Below are 17,115 nucleotides of genomic sequence, written 5' to 3'. Positions count from 1 at the left end.
TAAAAATTATGTAATGATACAAACAAACTCGAAACAGTTTATGAAATTATCATCAAAATGTCTGAAAATAACAGCTTATTTTATAATTTATAGAAGTTAATCGTTTGGTTCAAATAATATTTCCGAGTAGATTTCATAATTAATGACGAGTTACCTAAGATGATATTTAAGCTATAAGAGAATATGTTTTAATAAATTCAAAACGTTGTGACTATGTTAGAATTAAATTAGGATAAGAATATTATGTAAAAGTGATGCTACGGCGAAGAAAAACTTATGTAAACTGCCATAAGAAATAAACGTATTTATGGAAAAAAAAAATAGCAGTTCTCGATCGATTGTGTCGTAGGCTGATTTGAAATCGATGAATAAGTGATGTGTGGGCACATTGTATTCGCGGCACTTATGCAACACCTGGCTGATGGCGAACACTTGGTCCGTGGTAGCGCGTTTGCCCATAAATCCTGCCTGATATTGTCCCACGAATTCGTTTGCGGTCGTGTTTTAGTAGCTCGCTTGGTAGTTGGTCAACGCCAGCGGCCTTATTATTTTTCAACCGGCTTACCACTGATGTCCATATCGCGTTATTATAAGCTCAAACCGAAGTTGCATAGAAAGTTTGAGATAGTACTCCTAAGCCTGAATATCACAGAAGCCGTTCCCGATCGACAGTTCCAGAATTGTTTGCCTGTATACATGTGTGATTTCTCTAAGGACCTTCGATATGAGCAAAGGTGAGATATTGTTATTAGCACTTATTAAACATAATATGTACAAGTTTTTGCGCTTCCTCACTGTACATGCCAATAGGAAGCAGAGCATGCTTTATAATTGCAGTATCAGATCTTCCTGTTTTTGTTTTGCAATAAGAAGCTCTACTAACTCCAAATGAGCAACTACAAGCTCTAATGAAACCTTGTAGTTCCTCATTTGGAGTTAGTAGAGCATCTTATTGTAAAACAAAAGGAGGAAGATCTGGTACTGCAATTATACCTTATGATCAAAAAAGAACCGGAATTTTATTAAAAAACGCAAAATTTCATTTTTTAATAAATTTCTTTATTATCGCCTTCAAAGTACTCTCCTCCTGCGGCAATACATGCATGCCAACGCTTGATCCAATTTTCCATACAAGTTTTATAGGCCGCCGAAGGTATGACCTTTAGTTCACGCAGCGAATTCTCTTTTATGGTCTCTATGGTCTCAAAACGCGTTCCCCGCAATGGCAATTTGAGTCTGGGGAAGAGGAAAAAGTCACACGGGGCCATATCTGGAGAGTACGGTGCTTGGTTGATATATATTGGTCGAGTTTTTGGCCAAAAACTGCGAAACAACCAACGCTGTGTGAGCCGGCGCATTCAGCTTTTTTGGCACCAGCCGAGAAGCGACGCGTTTCAAACCCAAAACATCAGTTAAAACGTGTTCGGCTGATCCATAAGAGATGTCCAACAACACAGCAATCTCTCTAATCGGCACAGAACGATTTTGCAACACGATTTGCTTCGTCGATTCAATGTTTTCTTCAGTAACAGATGTTGTACGACAACCTTTGAAGCGTTTATACCACTCGTATGCCTGTGTTTTTCCTAGACACGATTCCCCAAAGGCCTTTTCTAACATTTTCAACGTTTCGGAACACTTAAATCCATTTGCAACACAAAATTTGATGCACGCACGTTGTTCTAAATTTTCATCCATTATAAAAATCGCCACACGAAAATTTTTCAACTTCTTTGAATAGACGCCAAACAAAAACTAATCGTACGATATGCGTCAAAATTTCACAGAATGTGTATAAAAGTGTTGCCAACGTTGAGAGAATAAAAGTTTACCTATTGGACAAACGCGGGAATTTAAAATGAAAATTCCGGTACTTTTTTTACCATAAGGTAAAGCATGCTCTGCTTCCTATTGACATGTACAGTGAGGAAGTGCAAAAACTCGGAATAAATCAATTCTGGAATCTGGAGGATGTATTCAAAAGACTGCTTTTAAAGTCAGATCCTATAATGGCATTATCAAATAGGGTAACGCTTTGGGGGTGTTTCCCGCGGACCCACACGAACCAAAGGAATAGAGTAACAACCAGCGTGAGTGAGCTTCATCTTTCCGATTATGCAACTGAATTAGTTTCAACAATTTAGACGATAAAAATACCTTATTTTCATATATAGCTAATAAAAGCATTTTTCAATAAAAAAAAACAATGTTTGAACACAATTTAAAAAAATAACCCATCCGCAATTATTTTTATAAACATTTTCGCAAGTATTTTCTATCACATGCAAGAAACGGATTTTTTTCGTTTGCCTCAATCTTAGATATAGCAGTTTAAAAATAACAAATTTTTGAACTAGTTTTGTTCATAGCTTCGGCTCAGAAAATGCTATCTGAATACGCCAGTCCTGCAAAAAATTGGTTTTTACAAACTCTAAAAGATGTTCAAAGATACCAAATACGAAAAGTGAAAAATAAAAAAGTACAGGTGTGTAATGTCAGAGACATAACTGGATGTCGTGAATACGAATAAAACTGACACTTTTACTTTATACTTCCGAATATAAATCAGTTGATCGATAGTGTGAATTGTGCAAGTTTTGCCCTTTTACACTATTAGAATTTAAAACGATATACCTAAACTACAGTATAGATTAGTTACATTAAACATTCTGACACACAAATATTACGAAATAACTAGTATAGTTCCTTATGATAAAATATGGGTGGTTTAGGAAAGAACCTTTTATGAAAGCGTTCGTGATGGAGAGTGACGAGTTGGGTTTAAATTCCGATGGATACCATTGACTTCCGATGGATATCACTGACTTTCGTCTTCTATTTCCCGGATGACCTGTTGTCCGTGGATGCGAAACTGATATGTGTTCTGTTGGAGTCTCCTGCTTCTTCCGCTCGCGGTAACAAGCATTGTATTTCGCTTGGAGATTCTTCGATCGCACCATAATGAACACGATGACAACGACAGCCAAACTCGAAATGAATGGCTTCTGAGCCGGTGCTATGCATTTATTATAGCAAATCTGCAGGAGGTTTACTACAAACTACAACTGGCTGAAAAATGGGCCGTATACAGTATAGTGAAGTAAAATTGCGCATAATTCTTTGGGTATAAAATTATGGTTCTAAATGGCACCTTAGAGAATTTTGATGTCGATTATTTCATTTCGGATTTCAATATTTTAGTAAAAGATACTATCAAAATGCTGTATGGGATTAATTTCTGGCATCCCAGAAGAGCCAAATTGTATAATTTTCTAAGATATTAAACACTGATTGAATATAAACGATTTTAAACATTGTTGCGAATTAAGAACTGTGAAAATTGCAAAAAACTAATCAAATTATCTTAGGTTTGCACTACACTGATAATTTTAATTTTCGATTTACAAAGAAGCAATCTTTATAGTTCTTCAGGTAACATTTAGAGCCATTAGAAGGGCTGATTTTGCATAATGTTCCACATTATTGTCCAATTTCCATTGTATTTTGCTCCGATGCAAACGACCACCAACAGGATGATGTAATCGATCTTCTTCAAAGGGAAACTGGCTCTGCGACCTGAGCTTTTGAGGTTTTGTATAACGCTAAAGGTCTGCTCTTATTACTAGCGACTGCTCCACCTGACGACCGAAGTCCAAATGAGAGCGTGACCTGAGCGTTTGAGGTTTGATACTACGCAAAAGGTCTGCTCTTATTATTGACGATTGCTCCACCTGACGACTGAAATCCAAATGAGAGCATGACCTGAGCGTTTGAGGTTTTTAACCACGCAGAAGGTGAACTCCGGAGACTTTTGAAGTTCCGAAGCTGCTGGTTGATTAAATCATTCCCACGACGGTCCGCTTCCATCCAACGCACAAGAAGAAATGATCGATTTTCGACCACGGCTCCCCTTCTATATGTAGTCAGTTGAAGATATGTAACCCCAAGCAAAAGTAGAGTTATTTTCAAATTTTGAGAAAACTTAATTTTTGAGTTGTTTGTGGTTATCTCACACTGTTCAAAATTTTATCCTAAATTCCTGATCATATTTTTAATGAAATAGTGAAAGAATTATGTTGCTGCCATTATTACAAGTCGAGATATTCACGATTAAGTTCTGCCCATTCTTCCATATAGCTAATTTTGAAAAGGCACCCCATAGTAAAGTAAGTCGTATTCACGACAAAAAAGCTAGACCAAAACTCTGATTTTTTAGGGACCACCCCAGATTGCACTTTTACAATATCTGTAACACTAAAACCGTTAGAGATATCACAATGGTGTTTTCAGCAAAGCTGCTCGATATAAATTTTTCTACAATTTTGCCGGAGGGTGCAGTCCTCTATCTAATCACATCCAGGAAATAATTTTTGGATCACCCTAATAATGAGAGCCACCCTAATACAACATGCTTACCAGCGTGGAAAGTCCACTACAACCCTGTTACATGATGTTGTGTACAACATTGAAAAAGCTTTCTCACAAAAGCAATCTTGCTTGGGAGTTTTCCTAGATATTGAAGGTGCCTTTGATAACGTGTCTTTCAATTCAATTCTGGAAGCAGCCCGCGGTCATGGCATACCTTCAAGTATCACAAATTGGATACACGCAATGCTTAGCAATCGACTTCTTTGTTCATCGCTTCGGCAAGCAGAGATTAGAAAGCTGAGTGTCCGTGGGTGTCCTCAAGGTGGTGTACTATCCCCACTTTTTTGGAACCTAGTCGCTGATGGTTTGTTGAGGAAACTTAATAACCTTGGATTTCCGACTTATGGTTTTGCCGACGATTATCATATATTGATGACCGGTATAAGCATTAACACTCTCTTTGATTTAATGCAGCAAGCCCTGCGATCTGTTGAACAATGGTGTTGTCAGGTTGGATTATCTGTAAATCCGGGCAAAACATCAATGGTGCTTTTCACTCATCGTAGGATAATCACAGGAGCTCGTCCGTTGCAGTTCTTTGGTTCAGAGGTCACTGTGGTCGATCAAGTTAAATACGTCGGGGTTATTCTTGACTCAAAACTGAATTGGTTTGCTCACATTGCATTGACTTCAGGATTAAAAGAGCTTGCATGGCTTTCGGCCAATGCAGACGAGCTTTTGGAAAATCATGGGGACTCAAACCCAGATATATTCATTGGATCTACACAACTATTGTTAGACCAATTTTAGCATATGGTTGTCTTGTATGGTGGCAGAAAGGAGAAGTCGCGACAGTTCAGTCAAAGCTAAATCATCTCCAAAGGATGGTCCTAATGGCGATGACAGGAGCATTCACGACAACTCCTACTGCTGCTATAGAGGCGCTACTTTGTATTAAACCACTACATGTGTTCCTAAAACAAGAAGCATTATCTTGTGCATATCGTCTTAGGGTTACAGGGCTTTGGAACAGTAACCCATTAGATTATGCTACCAGCCACACTCGCTTGTGGTCTCAAATGGTTACGTGGGATGAGTATTTACTCGCTCCTAGTGACCTAACTCTCACATGCAGTTTTCCTTTCAAAACATTCAATGTGAGCTATCCTCTTCGTGAGGAATGGTTGTCTGGTTGTCTGGAACGACAACTTGATGAACACATAGTTTGTTATACGGACGGTTCTCTGTTGAATGGTCGTGCTGGTGCTGGTGTCTACTGTCGTGAAATGAGGCTGGAGCAGTCTCATTCACTTGGTAGATACTGTACTGTGTTCCAAGCAGAAATCTACGCGATTCTGTGTGGAGTACAATCGGCACTTCAGCAGAGGATCTGTGGTAAACGAATTTATTTTTGTTCCGACAGTCAGGCAGCCTTAAAAGCACTCAGTTCGAATGACTCACGGTCTAATCTAGTGATCGCATGTCGAACTCAAATCGAGGACCTCAGCATTTCAAATGCTGTTTACTTCTTATGGGTACCCGGCTATTCTGGTATTACTGGAAATGAATGGGCTGATGAGTTGGCTAGAGCTGGTGCAACGAATGATTTCGTTGGTCCTGAACCAGCTTTACCACTTTCAACTAGTTGGATAAAGCACAAGATTCGTTCTTGGGCTGCATCCAAACATGCCAGCTACTGGCGCAGCTTGCAAACTTGCGCTCAGACAAAAGCATTTCTACCAGATTTAAATCTGAAAATGTCAAAGTGTCTACTGCATTTCTCCAAGCATCATTGCAGTATTCTGGTCAGAGCTCTGACTGGACATTGCAAACTCAATTATCACATGGCTACTATTCAACATGCTGAGTATTATTCGTGTGATTTGTGTGAATGCGATTACGGTACTTCATATCATCTGATGTGTAACTGCCCCGCATTGACGCAGCTTCGTATCCGGGTTTTTGGTTCTCCATACATGGTTGAGTCTGTGTATGCGGAGCTAAAATTGAAGGATATTCTCTCGTTTCTCACCAATGTGGTAAGGAGCTATAGTAGAAGGGTTCATCGTTCTTCATGGAGTGAATGAATCCTTTCTGTATTCACCTTAAATAGGGTTTAGCAGATTGTTTGGCATTCTTTAGGGGGTACCGAATTTACTTCTGCTCGTACATACTGCGAATCGTTCTGCATTCTTCCGGGAGTGCAGAATGGTGTCGCTTTTGTAAGATCTCTAAATCCTCTCGGGGGTTGGAGGTTTTATTAATAGCAGACTGTTCGGGACTTCTTAGAGGTTCAGAATTTACTTCTGCTTCCACCAGATGTGATCCCCAGCAGATTGTTCGGCATCCCTTAGGGGTGCAGAATTTACTTCTGCTTTTATGTGTTTTTGTGTCGTCATTTTTTCTCATCCTCCTAGTCCAACCCTTACCATTTCCTTTCAATCCTTCCCTCTTATATATCGGGAAAATGATGCTAAAAACAAATTGATGGCAAGGCACAAATCTCCAAATATCAAAGGGAACGTGCCATTTGAGCCAATTTGTTCTGATTCCTGAATCACATCCAGGAAATAATTTTTGGATCAGGGACGGGTATAGCGTGATGGGTAAGTCGATGCCCTTTCACACAGCTCACCTGGGTTCGATTCCCAACCCCGCACATAGGATCAGAAAATTTTTCTGGCCCGAAGAGGCGAATGACCTTAAGGTTAAAACCTCTATAATCGAAACAAAAAAAAATTTTTGTTTGCATCACCCTAATAATGAGAGCCATCCTAATACCATATGCATCAAAATATGGTGATTTTCCAGTGATCATTTGTTCTGAAGACATCATAGCTCTAAAGTATAACGCCAAGCCACAAATGTTTTTATCCTCCTGATCCGGACCACTGTGCATTGGCTTGCTGGATGGTCGCTTTTGCACTGAGTGCGGTTTGTGGATGCCATTTTCCGTAGTTTGAGTACATTGAAAACCAGTTAGCTGTTGATTATGATTTTCGGTGACTAGCAGACAATTTATAACTATCGGCAATAGATTTTTCGGACCTAATTTGAAACGCATGAATCTCGGTGGTTTGTTGATGGATTTGTCACATTTAACTTCATTCGAAAGCATTACTTCAATATTGTACACTTAAAAAAGGATTGATTTGTCGACGTGATACTGGAATTTCAATTTACGAGCGAAACGGTGGCTTGCAAATGGATTCAGTTCAAAGCTATACTGTCCATACTTGCATATCAGTCCCATATGCAGAGATGGCATTTCACCAGAGTTATACACGCTAGAGTCAGATTTTTGCCACACCGAGGATGAAAAAAACGAAGCACCGCACAAAGAGGAAAGCGCACTTCTTCTCAGTGTCGAATAGACAGCATTTGAGTGTGTGCTTGTGGTTAAAGCAGCTGGCGCGAGTGAAACACATTCTCTTCGCATGAATCGCTCACACGCGCTCTCGTCTAAATACACCCAAGTGACCACTGGCGCGTGATTGTGAGCGAACACTTCTGTGAACTTCAATTAATAGAGAGTAGATCTGGCCTTGCTATGAAAAATTTGCAAGGAAAACCGAAAATTTTACGATAAATTGTTTTATTTTGCTGATTTTGCGTGTCCACGTTTCATCTACGAAAACCATACAGCAGAGTGCTCACCGGCGTGTACACCTCTGTGAAAGTATCTGCATCCACATCAGAAAATTTATTAGCTAATGCTCTAGCACTTGGGTGCGATTCAGTGGAAGAGGTAAAAGGAAATAAACAAACGCACTCATGATGTGTGCACACTTTAAACAACAGTGGTGTATAAATGTGAAAGAGAAGAGCTGTCGTTGAAGTTGTCAGTGCGAGGGGAGAAATTTTGCTTGCTCTTCGTCACACAGAGGAGATAGACATCTCTGCCCATATGGAAAATCGGCATGTCGAGAAAAAGACGATTTAAATTTTATTTTCGAATTTTTTGATTTATTGTGCTACCTAATGCTAAATCATGGTATTATTACATGAAATATCGATAATACACCTTTGCTATTCGAATATTGCAACAAATGAAATTATTGAAATTTGCACTGAATGGGACTGACATGCGGGTACTTTGCATATGGGACAGACATGAGCTGATATTTTTTTCACATTTTACTGAACAAACCCTCAACTTTTATTGCAATTTCTGAGAGTATTTTGATGATAGGTTTCATTCCTAAAGCTAACTCAAAATTGGCGGGGACTGATATGTGAGTATGGGCAGTAAAATATGAAAATAATCATAGATACTTAACAGTTCGGCTGAAAAGTTCGTATCGTTTAATAGAAACACACATTTTTGTGCCAAAATTCGTTTTTATTATTCAACATAATTGCCATCAGAGGCGATACAGCGATTATAGCGATCTTCCAACTTTTCGATACCATTTTTGTAGTACGATTTGTCCTTTGCCTCAAAATAGGCCTCAGTTTCAGCGATTACCTCTTCATTGCTTCTAATTTTTTTACCAGCGAGCATTCTCTTGAGGTCTGAGAACAGGAAAAAGTCACTGGGGGCCAAATCTGGAGAATACGGTGGATGAGGGAGCAATTCGAAGCCCAATTCGTTCAATTTTAGCATGGTTTTCATCGACTTGTGACACGGTGCATTGTCTTGATGAAACAAAACTTATAGTGTTATATCCTTAAAGAGTCACATAAGTAGTGTGGACTTTGCGTCTGCTTAGCGGTTCAAGTTGGACTGCTAGGCGGAGATGGCAGTTCTACTTGCACAAAACAAAAAAAACCCTAAATGTTCAAACTCTGCGGCGACCAGTCGTCATTCGTTTACGCCCGAGACGTCAGATAGGATATGGCACCTAGTGTTATATCCTAAAAGGGGTAACATAAGTAGTGTGGACTTTGCGTCTGCTTAGCGGTTCAAGTTGGACTGCTAGGCGGAGATGGCAGTTCTACTTGAACTGCTTTAAGCACTGACGAGCCGAAGGCGAAACGCGAATCCCAAAATACAGACGCCATAACCTTACCGGCCGATTGTTGAGTCTTTCCACGCTTTGGGTTCGGTTCATCGCGTGCAGTCCACTCAGCTGACTGTCGTTTGGACTCCGGAGTGAAGTGATGGAGCCATGTTTCGTCCATTGTTATATATCGACGAAAAAAATCGGTTTTATTTCGATATAACAGCTCCAAACACTACTCAGAATCATCAATTCGTTGTTGTTTTTGATCGATTGTGAGCTCACGCGGCACCCATTTTGCACAAAGCTTTCTCATATCCAAATATTCGTGAATAATACGTCCAACACGTTCCTTTGATATCTTTAGGGTGTCAGCTATCTCGATCAACTTCACTTTACGGTCATTGGAAATCATTTTGTGGATTTTTTTCACGTTTTCATCGGTAACAGCCTCTTTTGGACGTCCACTGCGTTCATCGTCTTCGGTGCTCATATGACCAGTACGAAATTTTGCAAACCACTTACGAATTGTTGCTTCGCCCGGTGCAAAGTCTGGATAACACTCATCAAGCCATTTTTTGGTATCGGCGGCACTTTTTTTTCATCAAAAAGTAGTGTTTCATCAACACACGAAACTCCTTTTTTTCCATTTTTTTCACAATAACAAAAGTAGCTTCACTTGATATCTCACAAACTAATAATCAGACAGCTGTCAAATTTATACACGTATCTTTTGAAGGTTGGTACTAACTGAAAATGGTATGGATTTAATTCTAGTGGCGCCCTCTCATAGAAACGATACGAACTTTTCAACCGATCTGTTACTAGGCATTAAATGTGGCTAAAACACTATCACTATCTTCATTTACCTTTGATAGTATTATAAGTAAAATTCGACAAAGGTATAAACAATCTTCGATTGATTATTGATTCACTGTTTATAAATTTAATAAGTTTATACTACAGGTTTATAGTTTTTCTTACAGCAAATTATTTCTTATTGAAAATAACTAAATTATGTAAATAATAGGATTGAAATAGGACTTTTTTCAACATAAGTATGTTTGGAATGAGTGTAATGCTTATGTATCGAAAATTTATATTATTATCTTATATTCGTCTTGGTTTGTATCTTGGGGTAGTTCGCATCTAGTTGATCTTTTAAGTAACTTTAAATCCATATACGATGACTTCCAGTTAAAGAATATTTTTCACATAAAAATGTTTGGGGAAGAATCAAAATAGAATTGATTATATTATGAAAGATTTGATGGTAAATTTTCACTTCCGCAAACAGTCTATGCCCTTAAATCAGATTTATTTTCGATTCTTTGACTTTGTGCATCCACCACCATTTCTATGTTTGACATTGTTTGTATTTATTATAAGAACCTTAGAATTGCTTTATATTTAATGGATTTGTGCTCGAGCGTGTGTTGCATACAACCCTGAAATACATTTGACTTTCAACAATATTTTCTCAACCGCTGCCTTTATTGATTCTCAACGTCATCCCGATAAGGTTCACCGTTTCGCACATCGTAATAAGGCCTGTTCGCGACAAAATCTGGACATTCATTTTCGAAATTTTTCTATAATTGTAGCCTATTGTTTATAATGAGAACGATAGGTCGCAACTCCGCAGTTAGTTGGATTCGCCTTTTCCGGTACAACATGGACTCCATTCCCTTTATACTATACACCCTTATTACCGGTTTCACTACACGGTGAAAACCAAGTGAAGTGACTGTGACCCTTATTATGGGTATCACTTCACGGTGGAAAGCAAGTGAAGTGAATATAGGTCCTTATTACGGAAGTCGCTTCAGAGATAAAAGTAATTACTTGGATGAACTTGATGTCATTATGAACATCACGCCACCAACATTTTGTTGAAAAAATTAGTGATCACTTCACTATGCGTGATAATGGTAATAGGTAAAATCAAGTGAAGTGACATGTAAGTGAAGTGAATGTGAAAGTGGAAGTGAGAACGGTAATAAGGGTAATATTCCAAAACATTTTCGGCTCGAACACAGCTGCCTATTGCCTGCTGAACAAAACATTTTCTGAGAAATTTCGCCGATGTTCCATTACATGGCAGTATAAAAAGACATTTCGGGATGCTGCTCAAAGTCTGCCAGCACATAAGATTCCTCGTCCATTATCAGGAAGGAAAATTTCGTCAAAAAACCGCGATGCAACTTGCAAGGTTTTGGCCGTCACACTCTGTTTATCGTTCGACCACAGTAAGTACCAAAAGATCTGACTTCTTCTGCAATATTTGCTTCGCATTCGCGTCATTCTGCTGGTTCCTGCGATCCGTTTTTGTTCCACTCCCAGCAATCACCTCAGATCGTCGACTTGTAGAAATGTCTGTGTGTGTGAAATTGCAACCTGTCATATAGAGAAATAATTCACGAAAAACGAAAAATTCGAAATTTGGTTCAAAACTGTTTCAATTTATAGGTTATGCTAGTTGCTGGCCAAACGAACCGATTTCAGCTGTACCGGAAACTGAAAACCGGAACTCTCTCTATTTTCTCAGAAACAGCAAATATCATTTTCAGGGTCAACGTCTATAAAATAGCCTTTTGACTTTTATACGGATTTCACTTCCGGTTCCGGAACAACAGGGTGTGATGTGTTTAAAATTTTAATTTTGATTTTCATTTAGAGCGAAAATGCAAAAAACGAATAGTTCCTTCCTTATAGTTTTTTAGTTTCCTTATATTACATTTTGGTGGGGAAAGGGTTCCAATCAGCTTTTTACAGCCCTGTCCAAAATGTATTGCCCTCCCCGTTAATTTGTATCAGGCCGAATTAGCGCATGCGCGCCATATAAACGCCTCTTTCAATATGAGGAAATTATATTATTACCCAACAGTTTTTATTATTTATTTATGTTGGTTTTCTTACCTTTGGTCATAGTTTATATTCTGTTTTACCTTAATTCCAGTAGTTGTATTCAATTGTGTTTCGTAAGTGTCTTTTGTTGTCATTCTATTTTATTTCCATTCCGTACTTTTGCTGATATGTTATTTTATTTCCTTAAATATAAAAGTTAGTTGTATGTGTTTTTATTCTTACCCATGTTCCATTTTGTATCTAAGATTTTCTAAGAGTGTGAATTAAACTATTTTCCAATTTTCAGCTTTTTTATTTATTCTCAGTCATCCATTTCGAAAAAAAAGGATTAGTGTTTTTAATAACATCTTTGTAAGGCCGGTTATGAAGGTTTGACGGAAAAGAACTGAGGACATGCGTTTTTATTTAAATTATATTGACATTTGGGTCCCATAAGTATTACTACAGCATGTTCACATTTCGTTATCTTCGGTTGATCCTTGACAGTGTTACCATCCGCTCAGGCACTTTTGGGTATCTGGTGTACACTGACTCACAATCGAAATGCATCACTACCAATTTGATACAACGCACCCAAAGGCACGGTAAAATGTATATTGTACATACACACAAAAACACATATATACATACATACACACAGGCACACACACATACACACATGCATACATACCTACATGTATTCCACACGCAAGTATTACAACATTGAGTTACTATTTCTATTCTAATAGATTCTAACTCAAATTTGTGTGCCAATAGTCATCTCATTAGTAGAGTCACCATGTTATTTTAGCAATCACTCGACTTTCAATAAATGAATTGTGATAAAATCGAATACAAAGTCTTTGCCTCGTCTCTAAGAAGCAATAACGCATAGCAGTAGCTCGGAAGTGGTTCAATACTGCTGTTTTAGCGAAGCAAAATGCTCCAAATTTCATGTTACTTCTGAAATTAATCTATCAAACAGAGATAACAGATCTCACTATAACTAATGGTTCTCGTATATGAAATGACTAATGGATTTAAGATGAACCGTTACCCAATTTCTATCTCTTCTAATGGTCGATCGTTTGTCCTGAGCTGAAACGGTGGCCTTTATTACCATTCTTGCATACACTTACTCTTACATTTTACTCACACATCATCTCACCCATCAGGTCCCAAACGATACATCCTCACCATACAAACTGGATAGACATCGTTTGACAGCTATCAGTGGTTTGCTCATTGGTTAAGTCATTATTATTTCGTTTTATTCTACAATATTCTATCTCATTTCACAGTAATCCATTGTACACAAACCACCAATAAACGTCAAACATGGACTCGATTTACCGTTCATTTGTTATCATCGTGTGAAGCCCAATTGGGATACGTTCACTCCACTTAATTTCCACTTCACACTGGTAATGAGGGCCGGTAGTATGAAAATGAAACATAAAAAAGAGCTCTACCGGCCTCTCCAACCCCGGATGTTGGAGCGTAATGCAATCAACATCTTATTAATTTAATTCGTTCCTTATCTTATTCATTTAATTCAATTATGAAACTAAAAGCTGTAACGCGTATCTTTATCGAATTGTAACGCTAATTGATTGTATGTGATGATATTTGCAATACCGTCAAGCCCACCAACCAATGGGAGAACTACTTTCGGAACTGAATTTGCACATTTACAGTCAAAATTTTCAGATTAAAACGAATCGATAAACACTCTTGAGACTTGGAATCTTTTTGCGTCATGACTGATATAGGCATTTTCTATTCGACCGATTTCAAAAACCCCATAACACCGGAACAGGTAGTCGGAGCTCACGTAAAAGTCAATGACTTCATACATACATTAATTTCTTAATCTCAACGAACTGAATCGAACGATGATAGAATATAACAAAAAACCTAATAACCAAGCACATATTCGTCTGTAAATTTTAGAAACGTAGCTTTTTGCCTTTCTCATATAGAAAGGTTATGCAATCACTTGGAAAATCGACTAGCAAAAATTGTCATATACTATTCGACTCAGTTCATCGAGCTGAGCAATGTCTGTGTGTGTATGTGCGTAGGTATGTGTGTATATGTGTCAAATAATCTCACTAGGTTTTCTCGGAGAAGGCTGAACCGAATCTGACAAACTTAAATTCTAATGAAAGGTCTCGTGGCCCCATACGGAATTCCTGAATTTCATCTGGTTCCAGAGTTATATGGTAAAGTGGATTCAAAACTACATAAATCGATAGCCATGATCAGTAGGCAACTAAACAACTCGATTTCGACTATCCTGGTTCCGGTTAGGTTCCGAAAGCACCCAAAATAGTGGACTTGTATTCCAAAATGGATCTCTCTCAGTTTTCTCACCGATGGTTTGACCGATTGCTACAAACTTAGATTCAAATGAAAGGTCTTACGCGTGCAAACCACTGTTTCATTCTGTATGTTATACCAGTTAATGCACAAACAACCCTTGGTTTCTTTCAAAAATCGAAGAGAAACATTTTGAATAGAATAGATATACAGTATTATATATAAGAAAAGCATTATTTCACCACTAGGTGAGTTAAAACAGATTGTTTGATCGGGTTTTACCACAAAATTATAAAATAAATTGCCTACAGTAGTATTCGGGTGGCTATATTGTTTTTAAACGATGCTTTTGAACACAAAAAAGAGATTAACCTAAAAGGAAAAGGCTTGGAAGTACTTTAATATCACACATATTTAAAACTTTGATATTGGTTCAAATGATTACGCATAAATAATCGTAGAGGTTTTTTCAAAACATGCAACGTAGAACAATACAGTCATGTGGTTCGACATGAGCACCCAGAATTGTTGCAAAGAAACAAAAATTAGATTTTCTGCGCAGGAAATATGTTCATACGACTGCTAATAAGCGTTGTTGAGAAGGCAATATTTTAGGAATGTTGTATGTCATATGCAATCATCATCGAGCTGTATTATTAGTGGATAACGAACATAGAATGAGTGAAATAAACTGTGAAAACAAATGGGACCAAACTAATGGGCTCGAGAAAATTGGTTTCAGATAAAAGACAGCCAAATGTATGAAGGTTAAACACTTTATTGACGAGAAACCTTTTAGTACACCAGTCAAATCTGTTTTATTGCTGTGTGATTTATTTGATCTCAAACGTCTAGCGGAAAAACAAGACTCCTGAAATGCAGTTGCACTTACCATTGTTATTAGATCACAGATAATAAATGCACCGACAGTTGCTTCTTCGTGGTTATCCTGAATATCGATGTTAATCACGTGCACTGGTAGGTTACAAGTCGGCGATTTTGATTCCATAAATTCAATAACCTGTAAGATTAGGGGAACCTTTAGTTTCCGAATAGCTACTGTTAGATTTTTTCACAAACCTGATCGTATACCCGTTCTTCGCAGGTGACCAAAACATCGAACCGTTCGCCACACAATTGAAATTTTTCCGGAGAATTTTTGATTCGTCTGTTTCGATCTAGCATGTGCAAGATGCCGTTCTGTGTATAGCTAATTTAGTTCTTAGGTTAAGGAAATTATTTTTAAAAAAGAACTCATAGCATATAAATACAAATCCTATCATTTTGGTAGAAAAAATAACAGAACCAAATTATATGTGCCGATGCAAAGCGATTATTTGCGAAGTATACTAGCGCAGTCTAGATTTGAGATTCAGTTTTTTCTAGTTAAAAAAAGATGGCACTACTGTGCTATCCGCTCATAACATAACCTTCTTTTATAACGAGGACAAAAACAAATGGAATGCTGAAAAATTCAACAAATTATTTTGAAAATAACGAACAAAAAAGTATGCTTGTTCAAGAAGCTCCCGTATCGCCTTACAATCTGAAATGAAAACCCTACCCTTCAACAAACCCAAAAAAGGATACTATTGCTTGTCCTTGCTGACCAGATCGGTATAAATTTCGTCGTAAGTGGTGCCGAAATCGTAAATATTTGGTCGGTCGGCAGTCGTTCCAGGTAGTTTAACCTTATCACCGGTTCCAAACGAACGCACTTTGAAACGTTTTTTAGCCAGAAAACCGTGCGCTTCCATCGAACGGTTCATGTTTGAGGAACATATAACTGCAATCGATAGCGGACTCACGTACTGATTGATCATTGTTTTTATTCTGTTGCTATAAGAAGTTAAGTCTTCTTGAATAAGCAATTAGGATTTTTGTTTTTACGCACCACAGGTGATGGCGAAATACCGTCTACCGACACTCGTTATCACTTTCCGACAGCACGATACCTACACCTAAAAGTAGAAAACAAATTAGTATGCCTTGTGCAATTCAATAATACACTACAAAATTACGGAATACGATGGAATATGTACAAATTACGCGACTTTGCCGAAAACTTGCGAAAATTTCAATGATAGCGTGCCTTTCTTTCTTTCGGTTTGTGTTTTGACGGTTTGACGTTTACCGATTTATCTACAGTGATGTCAGCAGAGATGCCATTTATACAGATTTATCTGTATTATACAGATTTTTATATGCTCATACAGATTCAATACAGAGTACAGATTTTATACAGATTTCCTCAATTTAATACAGATTTATACAGATCTCACAAAAATAAAGAAAGAAAAAATTGAACTTTTCTGTCTGAGCTATGTTTTAGTATTTGATTCCAGTGATGAGATAAAAGTATTTCAATCAAGGGACAAATTACAAATTAATATGGCAATCAGTTGTGAAATCCATTTATATTATAATTTGAAACCAATTTGAACTGATATTCAAGGAAATAAAGGCATCATGAAATTTCACTGTCAAACTGAGAGTTGTATGACCCGACTTGACGTTGCATATTGGGCGTTGAAATTTCATGTCAAATTATGAAGCCAACAATTTCAAACTAGATAAATTTCTGGAAATACCAGCCCGGTGACAAGGATAGGGCGCTCCAGCAAGTGCTATCGTT

General features: G+C 37.8%; 1 protein-coding gene across 3 annotated transcripts in view; it reads right to left on the bottom strand.

Moving 5' to 3' along the window:
- LOC131434365 (RNA polymerase II subunit A C-terminal domain phosphatase SSU72) overlaps nucleotides 1–16,619 on the bottom strand; it is a 67,359-nt gene extending 50,740 nt beyond the window's left edge. Inside the window, exons 1-5 of one of the 3 annotated variants that reach the window (XM_058601035.1) lie at nucleotides 16,502–16,619; nucleotides 16,375–16,441; nucleotides 16,071–16,319; nucleotides 15,561–15,690; nucleotides 15,373–15,501 (exon numbers count right to left, since the gene is read on the bottom strand). In XM_058601035.1, the coding sequence (XP_058457018.1) occupies nucleotides 15,373–15,501; nucleotides 15,561–15,690; nucleotides 16,071–16,303 (492 nt within the window). In that variant the 5' untranslated portion in view covers nucleotides 16,304–16,319; nucleotides 16,375–16,441; nucleotides 16,502–16,619. Of the gene's footprint in view, nucleotides 1–15,372; nucleotides 15,502–15,560; nucleotides 15,691–16,070; nucleotides 16,442–16,501 lie in introns of all 3 variants that reach the window. The other 2 variants (XM_058601036.1, XM_058601034.1) reach the window with 2 other exon arrangements.
- Nucleotides 16,620–17,115: the final 496 nt, after the last annotated feature.

The sequence above is a fragment of the Malaya genurostris genome, chromosome 3 (genome assembly GCF_030247185.1).
Source record: "Malaya genurostris strain Urasoe2022 chromosome 3, Malgen_1.1, whole genome shotgun sequence".
Taxonomy (NCBI): domain Eukaryota; kingdom Metazoa; phylum Arthropoda; class Insecta; order Diptera; family Culicidae; genus Malaya; species Malaya genurostris.
Note: the sequence above shows the minus strand (reverse complement) of the source record. Positions and strands in the feature narration are given on the sequence as shown.